At 41.3% G+C, this 18,557-nt stretch overlaps 1 protein-coding gene across 2 annotated transcripts; it reads left to right on the forward strand.

The window, feature by feature from the left end:
* The first annotated feature begins 456 nt into the window (after positions 1-456).
* On the forward strand, positions 457-14,856 carry RPS15A (ribosomal protein S15a). Of its 2 annotated transcripts, none has more exons than XM_087728564.1 (5): positions 457-579; positions 3,559-3,699; positions 5,146-5,225; positions 12,786-12,871; positions 14,716-14,856. In XM_087728564.1, the coding sequence occupies exons 2-5, from the start codon at positions 3,567-3,569 to the stop codon at positions 14,807-14,809; spliced, it is 393 nt and encodes a 130-aa protein (XP_087584690.1). In that variant the 5' UTR covers positions 457-579; positions 3,559-3,566; the 3' UTR covers positions 14,810-14,856. The 2 variants fall into 2 exon arrangements, with proteins under 2 accessions (XP_087584690.1, XP_087584691.1); XM_087728565.1 differs by having other exon boundaries at positions 473-579; positions 3,562-3,699.
* Positions 14,857-18,557: the final 3,701 nt, after the last annotated feature.

Consider the following 18,557-nt stretch of genomic DNA (forward strand, 5'->3'; position numbering starts at 1 on the left):
TTGGGCTGTGAGACTTTTAAATACAACCACAATCACTCCATGCACAAGCTAGTTTTTTTTCCCTTTTTCTTTCTTTTTTCGTTTGTTATAATTTTGCACCAGTGGGATTAAAACCAATTTCGTTGTATTTAAGTACAACGACAATAAAGATTATACTTATACTTATTCCTCTCACAGTCACCACTGTTAAGCTTGATTTCACACAGTTTATACGTACACTTTTGCCTAAGTGTAAGGCTTTACTTTTGTCTACACTAAATTTCATTTAGAGTTCTACATTCCCCCCCCCCCGCCCTCTTCCCTTCAAAAATCCCCTTAGCTGGAGTTTGTGGCTTTGAAATGAACTCAAATGGAATGAATGAAATGAAAACAAAGCTCCTTTTCATCAGATCCAAAACAAAGACCGACCCCTCTTCCCTTTCCATTCTCTATAGTCTTCCCATCCATTCCCGACGCGGAAGACTGGATCCGGAAGTCCTCTCTGCATCCGCTCCTTCTTGGTTATCTTGCCGCCTCGAATTCCCATAATACTCCGCGCGCGCGCGGCCGCCTTCCTTTTTCCGCCATCTTGCTGCCCTGGTGAGTAACGAGACGCTTTGGGTCCCCGATAAGATCCATCCCGCATCGCCTCCATCCCGGCTTCTCGGGCCGTTTGAACGCCGGTTCTGGCAAGCCGGGGCTCCGCTCGATTCGCTCGGCTCCTTCGGAGGAAGCCGCGCGGTTCCTGGCCCTGGCGGCGCTGGGCTGAACCCCGGCCGGGGGTGGCGGCGGCGGCTGGTTAGGAGCGGAATGCCTAGGAGTGGAGCTTGGAAGGCAAGCTCGGGAAGCGAGCTGGGCTTGAGTCGGCGGCACGGGCCTCAGGTGGGAAGGAGGGACGGAAGCCGAGACGGGCCGGCCTGAACTTTCAAAGCCCTGTTCCCTTCCCACTAGGTTATAAACACGTGTCGTGGGAACCCAGGACTCCCACGTTGTGGGAACAGGGTAATGCAAAGCAATGCAAAATAAACACCTTTAAAACCTTGCTTGGAAGGGGAGGGGGAGCTGGAAAGGGGGCAATCCTGGCTGGTGAAACCCCTCTACCAATATTGGCCAGGAGGCTGGGATTGGGCTGCAGCAAAACCTGGGTTTGCCTTGGTCTCTTGCAGGGTGGGAGTGTGTGTGTGTGGGAGGTCGGATTCCTTTTTAACCCGTGTCCCAAGTTTGCAACGTGGGCTGCCCGACTTGTTGCCCCAAGTGCCCGTCCTGTGTAGCCTTGCCTTCCATGATGGTTGAGGGCAGAATTAATGGCGCATCCCCTTCCATCCTGCAGGCGAAGGTTAAGAAAGTGAAAAGGATGGTAACTTGCCAGCTCAAGGCAAAACCTATTTGAAGTCTCAGATATTTTGCGTATGTTCAGTTTACATCCATGTCGCCCTGCACATGGATCTAGTATCCTGTGTTCTCCAAATGCTTGGAGAACTCCCCGGATTCCCAATTAGCATGGCGGTTTGTGGCATGGGGACTTGTAGCGACATGCAACTGGGGGAGATATCAGCTTGCCATGGTCTGTTCTGTAGAAAAATATACCAGCTGCCCATGATGCTTTGTTTGGCTTTAAGATTTTTGCAGATATTTAAGGGATTAATCCAAAGGATAAGGGACCAAAACATGCTCCCTGTTCCAACTTTACCCCCCCCCCTTTAAAAAATGAATCATAATGTACCCTTGTGTATATATGCAAAATGATAGCTTTCAACATAGGCAAAGCCAGCTCATGTCTGAATAAGGAGAAGATATGGTCCTTTCTAAACTCAGCAGTTAATGATACCTTTCAGAAAGATACTACAAGTTTAATCCCTGCATTTTGGTGCCAATTAATTCATGGGGTACAGAGCAAGTTTCTGATAATAATCTGCCAAGAAAAAGTTCTACAGATGTGTTTAAAATCATCTTGGTTTGCATTTGAAAAAGGTTTTTTTATCTCAGTGTAAAAGAGATGAACAAGATCACAGAATACCTTGTAAAGTCAAGATCAGAAAGCTTTTTTGCATGCAAACTTATTATTGCTGAAATAACAACTGGATTGAAATAGTATTTGTTGTCTAGCTCACAAAAATGAGCTAAATTTATATTTTATCATCTTGGATTGGTGCAATTTTTGCAAATAGATATTCACACTTTGGGTTATTTTTGTGTGTTGGCTTTGAAACTTTCTAATGAGGCTTTTAAAAAAAACATTTTAAATCACACTTTATCTTTTTAGTTTTTGTTTAGTAATTCTGGGTACAAGCCAGCCAAACTTTTAACTGGAGAAAATAAGTAAACTGGGTTCCATTAACATTTGTGGAACTTTATCCTTAACTTGGGCTAAATTAGTTTAGTGTAAAGTCAGTACTTTAGATGCTGAACACAAGAGATTTATAGACTTATTAATTTTAAAATAAATCAGATGGAGAAAGCAACTACTTTTAAGAGAGATGATTTGGCTTGATAGATCTGTAACATGTTTTGGATGTTTGCTCTGACAGTTGAATTTACAGATAATTCAAATAATGCTTTCCTGGAGTTCTGTTTTCTTTCATGTTTAATCCCCAAGCTTTATAATATAATATTTGCTGAGTTTGGAATAAAACCAGTTTGTTTTTATAAGTTGGGCGTTAGTATGGGTTGCAACCCCAAAGGGCCCCTCTCCCTCATTTAAAGAATGAAATTACATTTAGTCTGTGTGCTGATTTCACTACTTCGTTGTCTACAAAGTACTTACTTCTCGAGGGTTGCACAGATAATGCATGTAATTTGTTATATCACTTTCCCTTTCTAAAGCCTTCATGTGTTCAAATAGTGGAATTTTGAACAATCTTGCAGTGAATATCCATAAATAACCTATTAAACCAATGTTTCTTAAACCTTTTCTCTCTGAGGATCCCTTTCCACTTTTAAAAATTGGAGGACCCCCAAAAAGAGTTTTTGTTTGTATGAGGTGTGTGTGTATCATATTAAAAATTTTAAAAAAATGATGCATTCACTGACACTACTGCTTTTCAGCGATTGTTCAATGGGATTTTAATAACCAGTGAAAGTTCCCCTCGCACATATGTGCTAGTTGTTCCCGACTCTAGGGGGCGGTGCTCATCTCTGTTTCAAAGCCGGAGAGCCAGCACTGTCCGAAGATGTCTCCGTGGTCATGTGGCCAGCATGACTAAACGCCGAAGGTGCACGGAAGACTGTTACCTTCCCAACAAAGGTGGTTCCTATTTTTCTACTTGCATTTTTACGTGCTTTCGAACAGCTTGGTTGGCAGAAGCTGGGACAAGTAATGGGAGCTCACTCTGTTATGAGGCGCTAGGGATTCGAACCGCCGAAGTGCTGACCTTTCTGGTCGACAAGCTCAGCGTCTGAACCCCTGAGCCACCACATCCCTCTAATAATCAGTAGAGGCTGGCAAATAATTTTGGAATTCATAAAACCTTGAGAGGGTCTTGGGGGACCCCAGAGATCCTCAGACCATCCTGTGTTAAAAGCATCATTGGCAATTCCAGACTCCTCTAACAAGCTCTCAAAATGTTTCTGTTATTTAAGCAGGCATCATGGTGCGCATGAATGTTCTGGCCGATGCTCTTAAAAGCATCAACAATGCAGAGAAACGTGGAAAGCGTCAGGTTCTCATCAGGCCGTGCTCCAAAGTAATTGTCCGGTTCTTAACCGTGATGATGAAACACGGTAAGTACCAGCACGTAGATAACTCACGTGTTACATTTGGGAAAATACTCACCCTTGTATGTTACCTGGGGGCTGTGCTCCCAACCTTCGTGTTTGGGAAGACCCAATTAATAAAATACTGGAAGATGGAGCTTGTTAAATGACTTGCTCCCAAGTTTACAACTGCTTTTGCCCCAGCTGTTAATCGAATCATAGGGTGGGTGCTTAAGCGAATCTGGCTTCCCTCGAGGATGGAACCGTTGCAAATACCTGCCAGTTGCCAAGCATCCGAATTTTGATCACGGGATGCTGCAGTGGTCATAAGCGAAGACGAAATTGTAAGCCAGGTTTTTTCCCCCAGCGCCTGTGTAACTTCGAACCGTTGTTAAAGTGAGTGGCTTTAAGTCAATACTGTATTGGTATCTGAATGTAGGTCATTAATTTCTGGTAATCTTTTATGAGGTCGTACAAACAGGAATTTGAACCTAGAATAGAATAGAGCCGGAAGGAACCTTGGAGGTCTTCTAGTCCAGCCCCCTGCTCAAGCAGGAGAACCTATGCTATTTAACTGGCTGTCTAGCTTCTTAAAAACCTCCAGTGATTTCTGTTGGCAAGCTGTTCAATTGGTTAATTGTCCTCACTGTTAAGAAGTTTGAAGTTTCATTTTATTTATATGCCGCCCTATTCCCTAAAAGGGACTCAGGGCGGTGAACAACTCCAACGGGAAGGGGAACATGCAAATACAAAATAGACATTTAAAATAACCAACAACCACACCTGTCGAGAGGGGAAGGGAGCTCACCAACCCCAGGCCTGCCGGCACAGCCAGGTCTTAACGGCTTTTCGGAAAACCAGGAGAGAGGGGGGTCCGAATCTCTGCGGGGAGTTCGTTCCAAAGGGCCGGAGCTGCAACAGAGAAGGCCCTCCCCCGGGTCGTAGCCAGATGGCATTGGCTGGTGGATGGAACCCGGAGGAGGCCAGCCCTGTGCGATCTAATGGGTCTTTGGGAGGTAATTGGCAGCAGGCGGTCTCTCAAGTACCCAGGTCCAATACCATGAAGGGTATTAGAAAGAAGTTTCTCCTTAATGCCAACTTGCTTCTCTCTGGTTAAATTTCCAACCATTGTTTCTTGTCCTGCCCTCTGGTGCTTTGGAGAATAATTTGACCCCCTCTTCTTTGAGGCAGCCCCTCAAATACTGAAACACTGCTATCATGTCTCCCCTAGTCCTTCTTTTCTTTAGACCAGCCAAACCTAAATCCTGCAGCCATTCTTCATATGTTTGGGTTTCGTGACCCAATCTGGTATTAGCTTGTATTCTAGAATGCATTTCACTTAACTTAAGGAACGCTACTGTGAAATGATAAACGTTTGGGTTTGTTTCATCCCAAAGAGTTCCCCGGGTTTTTGTCCTCAACTCCCGATTCAGACGTTGAAAGTAACGGATTGTGTGTTCTTTTAATCCACAGGCTACATAGGTGAATTTGAGATCATTGATGACCACAGAGCTGGGAAAATTGTTGTGAATCTCACAGGCAGGCTTAACAAGGTAGGAATTCAAGCCAGGTTCAAATTAATTTTGGGAAGATGTACATTTTGTACCCATCTTTTAAGTTTTATCTCATTTGGAGGAAAAAGTCCTACCGTGCATATTTTTGTCACTACAAAGCATCCATTGAAAGCTTTTTGCCCTTGTTCTTTGACCTAAAGGACTGGTAGGTCCATCTCATCTTCAGGTGTCAAAAACAAATCACACACACAGAAGACAGGTGCAGAGCAAGAAGACAGGTGTGTTATATAGTCGGTTCCATAAAATTAGCAGCATAAAATTGTGTGACTCCTTGCCATTTGTCAAAAGACAAGGACTGATCTCCCAAATCGGATTCATAGCATCAGCCCCAAATGTTCCTTAGACTGCTAGGATGGAGGTCTATGGAGGTTCTCAATCACACAGGTCATTGTTGTCCTAGAGGTGCTTTTCCAAAAGGAAACTGGAGTTTTCTTGGCTTTTGAAGAACAGCTGAAGCAGCTTTTTGGAGGAACATTTTCAAGGGAGAAAAACCCAAGAAAGTCCAGTCGTTTCGGAGAAAAATATCTTTGGAACTGGCAGGATGCAGGCAACCTTAAGCAACTGTTCTGACCCCCCTCGTCTCACACCAACACACACTCTGAGCCAAAGATAAGTTACGGCATTTAATTAACAGACAGACAGGTCCTTGGCAGCAAACCAGCACAGACAAGCTTGGGCAGCAATCCAGCACAGATAAGGCTTGGCAGCAATCCAGCCTGCCAAGCTCACAAAAATGTTCTCCGGCATTTCTTCCTGCATTGACTTCTGCAAGAGGGTCGTGTGCACAAGCAGTCTTTTTATAGTCTGGAGAGGAGTCTAATGACCACCAGCTGAGTGCATTTACCTCCTGTAACTGCAACTGTTCCTGACGCCTATTAGCTCTTCGGTGCCGGGCATCCAGGAACAACTCACTGCTGGCGTCTGGCTCACTCTCCCTTGTCTCCTCTCCAATGGTCCAAGGCTAAAGCGCCTCCTGGTGGCCAACCAGCCTCTCTGCACCCTGCTCGGAGTCGGAGCCCTGTCCAGGGTCCTCCAGAGCCGACTCATAGGGCCCCTCGCTGTCGGAGTCTGGTGGCAGCTCCAACGGCTCCTGCTGGGCCACAACAGCAACTTAAGCAAAGAGCCGAGGTGGCGCAATGGTTAGAATGCAGCACTGCAGGCTTCTTCAGCTGACCGCTAGCTACAGTTCAGCAGTTCAAATCTCACCAGGCACAAGGTTGACTCCGCTGTCCACCTTTCCGAGGTGGGTAAAATGAGGACCCAGCTTGTTGGGGGCCATAGGCTGACTCTGTAAACTGCTAAGATACTTCTACCGCTTGCAAAAGCACTATGAAGAGGTATATAAGTTTTAAGTGAGGGGGGGGGGAAGCTTTGTCAGAGCCTGTTGCTTTGCTCCATGTCCCAGAAATCAATTCTCACGTAGCAATGCTAGCACCACACGAGAAAGTTTCAGTTCAGTTTATTTAGATTGTATGCCGCTCTACTCCCGGAAGACTCAGGGCGGCTAACAATAAGAAGGGAAGGGGGGGTACAAAAATAAAAACAATTAAAAATTCAGCAACAGTCATAACATCGGATGGGGCTGGATAATTCAACAGCCCCAGGCCTGCCGGAACAGCCAGGTCTCAATTGCTTTGCGGAAGGCCGGAAGGGTAGTAAGGGTCCGGATCTCAATGGGGAGATCGTTCCATAGGGCCGGAAAGTAAGATCATTGCTTACCAGTCGATCCATCAAATTTCTCGATGGTTTCTTAAGTCGCTGTTTCCATCCTGGAAGTTTGAAATGTGCTTTTTCAGAGCTGAAGAAGCTTCTTGGATGAGAAGCAAAATGTCTTCAAAGAAAAACCAGAAAATCCAGTTGCCTCTTGGAGAAAAAAAAAGCACCTTTGGGAACAACTGTGCCCTGGATGACTGAGAATCTCCATAAACACTCCATCCTGGAAGTTTACACTTTTGTAGAGGCTTAGAAATCTTTTAACAGCTCAAATCCTGAAGAGATTGCTGGATTTCAAGAGATTATTTGAAATGTTTCTCTATTAAGTAATGGACTGCCTGGAAAAACCGAGGTGACATGTTTATGGAAAATGCCTAGGACGGTTAGGAGACAAATCTTTCACAACTTCATCTGTGAATTCTGCATTTCTGAGTCGGATGCAAGAGAGTGATTGCTTTTTCTGGTTTCCCCCGTAAAGGTCAAATGGAACAGCTCCAGTGATAAATTTTGAGTTCTGTGCCGAATTATTAGAATGATAAATCTGTTTAATCTATACAGGCATTCTTCCTTCTCCCATGCATGAGCAAACATGAATTCTGAACAGTCTCTTTTATATAACTTGTTAGAAGCCAGGCCTTTTTTAAAAAAATAAAATAAAATTAGATTGAGGTTCTCATAACAGGAAGATTGTCTAGACAGCCCTGTTGTATCAGAGATTAGTTTTTAGGAAGGTTGTAACAAATAGTGTTTCCTCAACATTGGCTTGGCACTCTTCTTAGAGAATTGCTAGTACCGTGATATTTTTTTGTCAAATTCAGCGCCTGTTACTTTGCTCGATTCTACCGTTTCCCTCAAAACAAAACCTACCCCGATAATAAGCCCAATCAGGTTTTTGAGCGCATGCGCTAAAATCCTCCCCTGAAAATATTGCCACACAGCAGCAAGCATGAGGTGACCACGCTCGCCGCCTCCTGCACCCCAAAAATAATAAGACCCCTCTGAAAATAAGGCTAAGTGCTTATTTCAGGGGTCAAAAGAAAATAAGACCCTGTCTTATTTTCAGAGAAACACTGTACTCATTTTTGTACAAATCAAGATTCATTCTGTTAATTTGTCCCAAAGTTCTGAATTATTTCTTTTTATATATGTTGAATGTTGATTTTATTTATATGCCGCCCTTTTCCCCCCGAAGGGGACTCAGGGCGGCTCACAACTCAACCAGGGAAGGGGGATACAAACAAAAATTAAAACAACACAAAACAATGCAAAATTAAAAACACACAACAGTCATACCAATTCGAGACGGGGGCAACAGTACAGCCAGGTTTTAAGGGCTTTGCGGAAGGCCTGGAGGGTGGTGAGGGTATATATATATATATATATATATATATATATATATATATATATATGTGTGTGTGTGTGTGTGTGTGTGTGTGTGTGTGTGTGTGTGTGTGTGTGTGTGTGTGTGTGTGTGTCTGTCTGTCTGTCTGTCTGTCTGTCTATCAGATTTTTACAACCCCTGGTAAGCCCCAATTATGGGAGGAAGCTAACTGCTTCCATCATCTGTCAATCGGCTCGTCACGAGTCCATCACGACAGAAACCCAACATTTTTACTGTTGCCTTTGTTATATTTGTGTTTTTTTTGTTTTTTTATTTTTTATTTGTGCTGTCTCCCTTTATTTATTTATCAGCACAAATAAAAAAAACAAACACACATATATATCTGTGTGTGTGTGTGTGTGTGTGTGTGTATATATATATATATATATATGTTTTATTGATGCATTTTTCTTTATAAACGTAAAAAGTTCCATATCTGTGTGAACAGCGTGTTGTCTGGGCACAGTTAGTTTTAAATAAAAGTACAATCATCATCATAATAAAGATCAATATTAATCGCAAAGTAATAATGCGGTTAGTTTATCCATCTTGTAAAATTTGTGATACAACTTTTTTAAAATGATCTTTTAAATCTTTTTAGTTTCTAACCTCTGTTTCTGTCAGATTAGCCGTTGGTAAAACAAATCCCATGTTAAAGAATATTCTGTTTCTTTTCTTTTAAATGTTAATCTATCCATCTCAGGACATTGTAATATATATTTTTTTATAACACTTTCCTCTTTCGGGATAGTTCTGAATTATTTCTTCCTGGAGTAACTCATAGCTGTGGACTCTATCACCCAAATTGGCACTTAAGCAAAATATTGGGTTTTTTTCCCAGCAAAAGGAAAACCATAAAACAATGAAACTTTTTGAGGCGGTCATAACTGCTCCTCTTTTCCCCTCCTTGTTGTTTTTTAAAAAAAATAGTTTGCTAGAGGAAGAATTCTATGGAAATTCTGCTGCTCTGTGAACATGAGCTAGTTTTAAACATAACCCTGAGCTGTTTATTGGAGTGGTGCAGTGGCCTGCAGGTGGAGCTCTCGCCTCACGATCAGGAGGCTGTGAGTTCAATCCTAGGTAGAGGCAGATATTTCTCAGAGAATATACCTGCTGAACAAAAACTCTGCACTGGCGATAAGAAAGGCATCTGGGCGTTCAAACACACTCCTAGCTCCATTCAGTTGTCCAGACTCCACCCTGCAAGGGATTATGGGGTTGTTAAATGATGGATGACTGAGCTGTTTATTTCTGGCATTAGAAATGTTTTATTTGCGTCTTACGTATCCTTCATTCTTTAGCTTTACGTTCCTCGAGCCAGAAATGGCTCTCAAAGGGAAAAAAGAGAGTTCAGATGCTTTTTAGGTGGTGAGGCCCACTAAATCAGCAAGCCGATTTAGCCCGTGGCTTTTTTCTGTTGGTGCAAGCAGGAGGTTGGAGTCCCATTAGCTTTTCTTGCCAGGATTGCAATAGAAAGGTAAAAAAATTTCCCCTGTCCAGTCATACCTGACTGTAGGGGGCAGTGCTGATCTCCACTTCTTAGCTAAGGGAAGCCAGCGTTGTCCGAAGACACCCCCGTGGTCTTGTGGCCAGCATGGCCATAACCCAAGGTGCAGGAACGCAGTTCCTTTCCCACCGAAGTGGCACCTATTTACCTGCTTGGCAGGTTTTCAAACTGCTAGGTTGGCAGGAACTGGAGCAAGGAACGGGCTCAGCCCATCGCACGGCGCTTGGTTCTCGAACCCCGGGCTGTCCACTTTCCAGCCAACAACCTCAGCATCTTTAATTGTTGAGCCATTAGCTGCAGTTCTGAACCACCCTTTCTGCCACATTTAAAGCTAGGGGAAGAGAAGCATTGGTCAGTGCCCAGCTGCTAAGAGACGTCTTCCTACCTCTGCAGGGTTGGCATTGGGACAGGAAAGGTTCATTGCTGATTCAGGTTGCCAGGAGTGAGTGAGAGATCCTTCCCTCTGAAGTGCAGCTACCATGCCCGTAAAACGCTACCTCTGGTTCTCTCTCCTGGCACAACCAGACACGCCTACAGTAGCTTTGAGATTCACGACTGCTGTCGCCTTTGTTCCTCTCACTCAAATTGCACACCGGCGGCTCGTCGGTGGATTTATGAGGCTGAAGGCACAGTGGTGTGCGCAAGCTAGAAGCAAACGGAATTTTGTGCTTCGCAGTTCCTCCTTGGTGCCCAGGGTGTTGGGAGAGTTTTATTCTGCTTTAAATTCAGCATCTTTAGAGCCATGGATCTCTTGTCGTTTCATACCCCATCAATATTCAGTGACTGTGGAGAACACTGTTGTGAGTTTGCGTTGGCGTTAGTGGCTGAGCGGTGTCTGAAAAATGTTGCTTTTTTCCTCTAGTTGTTGAGTTAGGGATGAATGAATCATAGCACTGGAAGGGATTTTCTACCAACGCAGGAATCCTCAGATCATTTCGGACGAGTGTCTGTCCAAATTATTATTATTTTTTTTTAAGAAAACCACCAGTTTTCTCCATCGTACCTACAAGTCCAGGAGGCAGCATATTCTGCTCTTGATCTCTTGCATTAGTCAGGACATGGATTCTGATTTTGGGTTTGAATCCTGCTAAAGCAGTGTTTCTCAACCTTAGCAACTTGAAGATGTCCGGACTTCAACTCCCAGAATTCTGGGAGTTGAAGTCCGGACATCTTCAAGTTGCCAAGGTTGAGAAACACTGTGCTAAAGCTTCTCTCCCACCCCCCTCCCTGTTTCTTGTCATACCCCTGGGCACCACAGCAAATAAATACTTTTTTAAAAAAAAAATTGCATTTACTTAATTTCTTTTTTTTTATTGAAAATTTTTGGAAAAAAAACTTTTACAAATGTTTACCTCCCCCCTACCTTCCCCCCCGACCCCCCCCAACCTCCCTCCCCCTCCCCGACTTCCCAGAACCAATACAGGGTAAAAATCTTTAACAAAGATATTCTAAAATAAACTTAAAAAATGTTAGTATCATCTTTCATTTGAGCTTCAACTCCTCTTTGCTAGGCTAACTCTAAACAGATTATATCATTCCTTGTTTCTTCAGTCGTAAACTATCTGGAATTTCTTAGTCCCGTATTTATTTTGAATATAGTCAATCCATCTTCTCCACTCCAGTTTATCTCTCTCATTTGAATGGTCCTTGAGATATGCTGATATTTTAGCCATCTCTGCTAGGTTTGTTACTTTTAATGTCCATTCTTGAATAGTAGGCAAATCTTCCTTCTTCCAATATTGCGCCACAATTTCTATAGTTGCCCATTGCGACAAGTGATTCTGTGCTCAGTGAACAATGCCAACTAGATTAGAATTAACGGGAGTTGGAAAGGGGCGTTGTAGGTCATCTAGTCCAACCACAAAGGGCAACCACTGCATCTTATTCCGTCGTGGTGTTACATGTGCCAAGTAACCAGCATCATTGCTTAACCTGTGCTGCCGAAGTGAGGCCCAAACCTAAATTAGTTCCTTCAAATTCATATCTAAAAATAAATAAATAATAGAATTACTTTCCAGGTATGTGTTCCATTGTACCCTATTCCTGTCCCCTTGTCTGTAGCATTACCGCTTCACAATCACCGTATTTTTCGGATTATAAGACGCACCAAGATTTTGAAGAGGTAAATGCAGACCTCCCAAATCCTCTGCACGCCTCACTTTTTTGTGAAAAACCGGGCACCCAGAGAGTTTGAGAGGCCTGCAGAGTGCTCCTGGAGGCAGGCAAAAACGCCCCATTTTTTGCCAAAACGGGGCATGCATAGCCTTTAGGATGCTTCTAGAGTGCTCCTGGTGGGGAGGGGCAAAAACGAGCAAAAAACAGCCTGTTTTTCCCTCGTTTTTGCCCTCTCCAGCCCCCAGGGGCACTTTGCAGGCCTCCCAAACCCTCTGCACGTCCATGTTTAAGAGCCGAGGTGGCGCAGTGGTTAAATGCAGCACTGCAGGCTACTTCAGCTGACTGCAGTTCGGCTGTTCAAATCTCACCGGCTCAGGGTTGACTCAGCCTTCCATCCTTCCGAGGTGGGTAAAATGAGGACCCGGATTGTTGTTGGGGGCGATATGCTGACTCTGTAAACCGCTTGGAGAAGGCTGAAAGCCCTATGAAGCGGTATACAAGTCTAACTGCTATTGCTATTGTTATGTTTGTGAAGGGGGTGGGGTTTCTGGAGGCCAAAAATGCCCTATTCAGTACATAAGACGCACCCAGATTTTCACTCTCTTTTTGGGGGGAGGGGAGGTGCATCTTATACACCGAAAAATAGGGTACCTCTGAAAGTCTCTGGGTAGGGCAGAAGAGGGAAAAGGCTGTGAGGATTTTATCCATAGCTCTGTGGCCGCTTAACTCCACAGTCAAACAGGGACAAGTTCCTACAGTGGCATAAACCACAGTGTGTCCACCAGTTTCAATCTCCTCCCTTTCTTTCTTCCCCTTTGGACAGTGCGGTGTGATCAGTCCCAGATTCGATGTCCAGCTGAAAGACTTGGAAAAGTGGCAGAACAATTTGCTCCCTTCACGTCAGTTCGGGTAAGAATGAGTAAATTCCCTCCCCCCCCCCCAAACACCCCCCCCCCCAAAATTGCTGAGAAAAATGAGGCTGCCAAAAGACAGGAAGGTGCCTTTCGCTCCTCCTCTTGCTGTGCCTGCTTATTAGAACATTCACGGGGAACGAAAGCGGCATGCTGGCTTCTTAAAACCAGTGTGGAACTCTACGTCCGTGATGGAGAACCTGTGGCACGCAGAGCCCCCTGCTGGCCCCCCTCACCCCAGGTCAGATCTCCGGGGCGTTTCTTCCGTGAGCTTCCGTTTCCCTGCCAGTGACGAAACAAGCTCACCAAAGAAAAAGATCTTGCCTCTTGCCATACTGCAGGGGTTGGGATGCCCGGCCTCCCTCCAGCCAGTTGGTCTTCGGGTCTCTGCTGCGCATGCACACATGCCCATGCCTGTGTACTTCTGTGCATTTCCATGCATGCATGTATTTTCCGCGCGTGCACGCACCTTGTGAGTTTGGGCACTCGGTGTCAAAGGTTCGCCATCACAGCGCCATTTACTGATTTTTTTTTTCAACCCTATGGGGCTGAAGCAGGTATGTCTGTTGGTTAGAGTTACAGTGGCTGGGGCGAAATTGAGCTTATATTAGGGATACATTGAGAGCCAGTTTAGTGGTTTAGGCTAGAAAGCGGGAGACTCTTGAGTTCATTGTTTCCTTACCTATGAAAGCTAGCTGAGTGACTTTGGGCCAGTCTCCAGGAGGCTGAGATCTAGTCCTGCCAAAGGCATAGCATAGATGATTGGAATGGAATAGAAGAATGGAATAGGAATAGAATGGAATAATGGAACGGAATAGAATAATGGAATAGAATAGAATAATTGAATGGAATAGAAGAATGGAATGGAATAGGAATGGAATATTGGAATAGAATAGAAGAATGGAATGGAATAGAACAGAATAGAAGAATGGAATGGGAATGGAATATTGGAATGGAATGGAATAGAATAATGGAATAGGAATGGAATATTGGAATAGAATAGAAGAGTGGAATAGAATAGAAGAATGGAATATTGGAATGGAATGGAATAGAATAATGGAATGGAATAGAATAATGGAATGGAATAGAATAATGGAATGGAATAGAATAATGGAATAGGAATAGAATATTGGAATGGAATGGAATAATGGAATGGAATAGAATAGAAGAATGGAATGGAATAGAATATTGGAATAGAATTGAATAGAATATTGGAATTGAATAGAGGAATGGAATAGGAATAGAATAGAATATTGGAATGGAATGGAATAGAATAATGGAATGGAATTGAATAGAGGAATGGAATGGAATAATGGAATAGGAATAGAATAGAATAATGGAATGGAATATTGGAATAGAATAGAAGAATGGAATAGAATAGAAGAATGGAATAGAATAGAATATTGGAATGGAATAGAATGGAATAGAATAATGGAATAGGAATAGAATATTGGAATGGAATAGAATATTGGAATGGAATGGAATGGACTAGAATAGTTCAGTTCATTGGCCAACTGTGATTGGACACAGAAGGAATTTCTCTTTTGATGCATAAGCTCACATTATACATACTTTATGCCCCTGTTTTGGCTTTTTTCCCCTCTCCTAGAATTCAATTGCCAAATTTGCTGTCACATTTAAGGTGCTACCAACTGGGGTGCTTTGAGGGGGGAGGGGGGCTGCAAAATTGGCACTAGTGGATGTACGCAGCCCTGTGGCAGAGCTTTATTCTTCGAGGGGAGGGGGGCAATAATTTCTTCTAAGTCAGTCATGATTTTGTTGCCCAGGACTAAACCGCAAGGCCACATTTTTTCACCAGCCTCTCATTCCTCTCTCTAATAGGTTCATTGTCCTGACCACGTCAGCTGGCATCATGGATCACGAGGAAGCGAGGCGAAAGCACACAGGAGGGAAAATCCTGGGTTTCTTTTTCTAAACTTGTAAAAAAAAAAGTCAGACAAATTAATAAATGGTTCAAAAGGACTCTTTGCAGCCAGTGTCTTGAAACGAATCCCTTATGGGTCAGTATTCCATAGGAGCCTAAAATATTTTGTCTCTTAATGTGTCACCCTACCTAAAGTCACCATGTTTTTTTTTTAAGATAATAGCAGTGGCCATAACAAAGCAAATCCGTACCTTGGATTTTAATGTACTTTTATGCAACTATTGGTATTAGTCTCCACTGTGGCATTTGCCGAAGGACGATTCTAGCTGTGAATTCAAAACACGCTCTCCTCTCTCTGCATAATGGTCTGGCTGGGAAGCCCCAAAGTTAAGTATTCCTCTGGATTCACATTTCTCCATGTTTTCTGGCAAAGCTCCTTCCATTTAATGGTTATTGGAATGTTCTCCCCTCCTGATGGAGGGAGAATCCATAGGAAAAATGGATTGTACTTCTTCATTTTCTATTAACTCAGGATATCCCCACCCTGATTTAAACTGTGAAATGTGATGGGAAATTTATTTTGAATAGTATACAGATTGTTGTTGAATGGAGGATTGGTTTTTCCATAGCTTCTACTTTCTCTGTGATGTATTTGTAATCAAAATGAGTCTTTTTTTCCCCTGTGCCATGCCAACTTTTCTGCATACACTAAATTTCCTTGCTTTTCATAAAACCTGAGCCAGTTTTTTTTCACAGAAAGGGCCTCCTTCATCTCATGACCATTCTTTTCTGTATCCCATTAATACAGGTTGTCCTTGACTTAACAAACGGTTTAGTGACCGCACTGGCAACACCACTGAAGAAAGTAATTTATGACCCTTGGGTCCATTGCAACATCCCCATGGTCACGTGATAAGAGTAACAAGAGTTGGAAGGGGCCTCGGAGGTCATCTAGTCCAACCCCCTGCTCAGGCAGGAAACCCTATACCATTTTAGGCAAATGGTTGTCAGAATTCAGATGTTTGGCAACTGGTTTTTATTTTTATTTTTATGGTAGTTGCAGTATCCCGGGGGTTGTGTGATTCCTTTTTGTGACTTTTTGACAAGAAAAGGCAATGGGGAAGCCAGGTTCACTTCACAACCATGTTACTAACTTAATAGAATAGAGTAGAATATTGAATAGCATAGAATATAGACTATGGAGAATAGAATTAGAAATAGAAATAATAGAGTAGAATAGAATAGAACAAAATTAGAAATAGAAATAATAGGAGTAGAATAAAATAGAATAGAATAGAATATTGAATAGCATGGAATATGGACTATGGAGAATAGAATTAGAAATAGAAATAATAGAGTAGAATAGAATAGAACGAAATTAGAAATAGAAATAATAGGAGTAGAATAAAATAGACTAGAATAGAATATTGAATAGCATAGAATATGGACTATAGAATAGAATTAGAAATAGAAATAATAGAGTAGAATAGAATAGAACGAAATTAGAAATAGAAATAATAGGAGTAGAATACAATAGAATATTGAATAGCATAGAATATGGACTATAGAATAGAATTAGAAATAGAAATAATAGAGTAGAATAGAATAGAACGAAATTAGAAATAGAAATAATAGGAGTAGAATAAAATAGAAGACAATAGAATATTGAATAGCATAGAATATGGACTATAGAATAGAATTAGAAATATAAATAATAGAGTAGAATAGAATAGAATAGAACGAAATTAGAAATAGAAATAATAGAAGTAAGAGTAGAATAAAATAGAATAGAGTAGAATATCGAATAGCATAGAATATGGACTATAGAATAGAATTAGAAATAGAAATAATAGAGTAGAATAGAATAGAACGAAATTAGAAATAGAAATAATAGGAGTAGAATAAAATAGAAGACAATAGAATATTGAATAGCATAGAATATGGACTATAGAATAGAATTAGAAATAGAAATAATAGAGTAGAATAGAATAGAATGAAATTAGAAATAGAAATAATAGGAGTAGAATAAAATAGAAGACAATAGAATATTGAATAGCATAGAATATGGACTGGATAATAGAATATAATTAGAAATAGAAATAATAGTAGAGTAGAATAGAATAGAATGAAATTAGAAATAGAAATAATAGGAGTAGAATAAAATAGAATACAATAGAATATTGAATAGCATAGAATATGGACTATAGAATAGAAATGGAAATAATAGAGTAGAATAGAATAGAACGAAATTAGAAATAGAAATAATAGGAGTAGAATAAAATAGAATACAATAGAATATTGAATAGCATAGAATATGGACTATAGAATAGAATTAGAAATAGAAATAATAGAGTAGAATAGAATAGAATGAAATTAGAAATAGAAATAATAGAATAAAATAGAATACAATAGAATATTGAATAGCATAGAATATGGACTATAGAATAGAATTAGAAATAGAAATAATAGAGTAGAATAGAATAGAACGAAATTAGAAATAGAAATAATAGGAGTAGAATAAAATAGAATACAATAGAATATTGAATAGCATAGAATATGGACTATAGAATAGAATTAGAAATAGAAATAATAGAGTAGAATAGAATAGAACGAAATTAGAAATAGAAATAATAGGAGTAGAATAAAATAGAAGACAATAGAATATTGAATAGCATAGAATATGGACTGGATAATAGAATATAATTAGAAATAGAAATAATAGAATAGAATAGAATGAAATTAGAAATAGAAATAATGGAAGTAGAGTAGAATAAAATAGAATACAATAAAATATTGAATAGCATAGAATATGGACTGGGAGGATAGAATTAAAATAGAATAGAAATAGAAATAATAGGAATAGAGTAGAATAGAATAGAACGAAATTAGAAATAGAAATAATAGAGTATAATAGATTAGAATATTGAAAAGTATGGAATATGGAGAATAGAATTAGAATAGAACTTAGTGATAGTCATAGGTTACTAATAAGCAATAGAATTATTCTAGGAAACACTATAAAATTTAAAAATAAAAGCAACATGATAGATGTCTAGGAAAGAGGTGCTAAGAAGGAAGAGAAGAATTATAGTAATACAGTCTTACAGCCTTAACTTCAAAACTATGGCACTTAATACTCTTGCTTAGCACCAGAAATTTTCGGCTCTGTTGTAGTTGCACGTTGGGGAACACCTGTATTACACACTAGCTCAGTTTTTCCCAGGTCTTGGCAACTCTTAAGATAACATGGACTTCAACTCCCAGAGTTCTCCAGCCCAGAATTCCCTCGCCTCCCAGCATCTTTTTTTATCAGTAAGAAAAAACCTTGATGAAATGTTTTGAGTGAAAACAATTCCCATCCCAGCAGAGGGCGCTCTTGGCCTTGGAACACCTCTGAGAGACTCCGAAATGGTTTTGCAGAAACTTTTATTTTTTTAAAAAATCTGGTATTGGGTTTAAAGACCCCCCCCCAGAGCTCAACAAAGCGAAAGTGTCCAGAATTAAGAGGTTTTAACCTCCTGTGTTGAAATTCTACGCAAGATTAATGCAGTTTTGAATGTGCAAAGTTTTCAAAAGTCTTCCCATAACCTCTCTCGGCCTTCCCCAAATGTTCTCCAAATGGATAAGGATTATAATTTTTGGATTTTCCCAGCCCTTTGACTTCCAAGCCAAGGTGGCGCAGTGGTTAAATGCAGCACTGCAGGCTGACTGCTAGATCAGCAATTCAGCAGTTCAAGTCTCACCGGCTCAGGGTTGACTCAGCCTTCCATCCTTCCGAGGTGGGTAAAATGAGGACCCG

This window comes from Thamnophis sirtalis, unplaced genomic scaffold, assembly GCF_051295495.1.
Source record: "Thamnophis sirtalis isolate CommonGarterSnake01/CBP01778 unplaced genomic scaffold, rThaSir2_p1.2 scaffold_14, whole genome shotgun sequence".
NCBI classification, from domain to species: domain Eukaryota; kingdom Metazoa; phylum Chordata; class Lepidosauria; order Squamata; family Natricidae; genus Thamnophis; species Thamnophis sirtalis.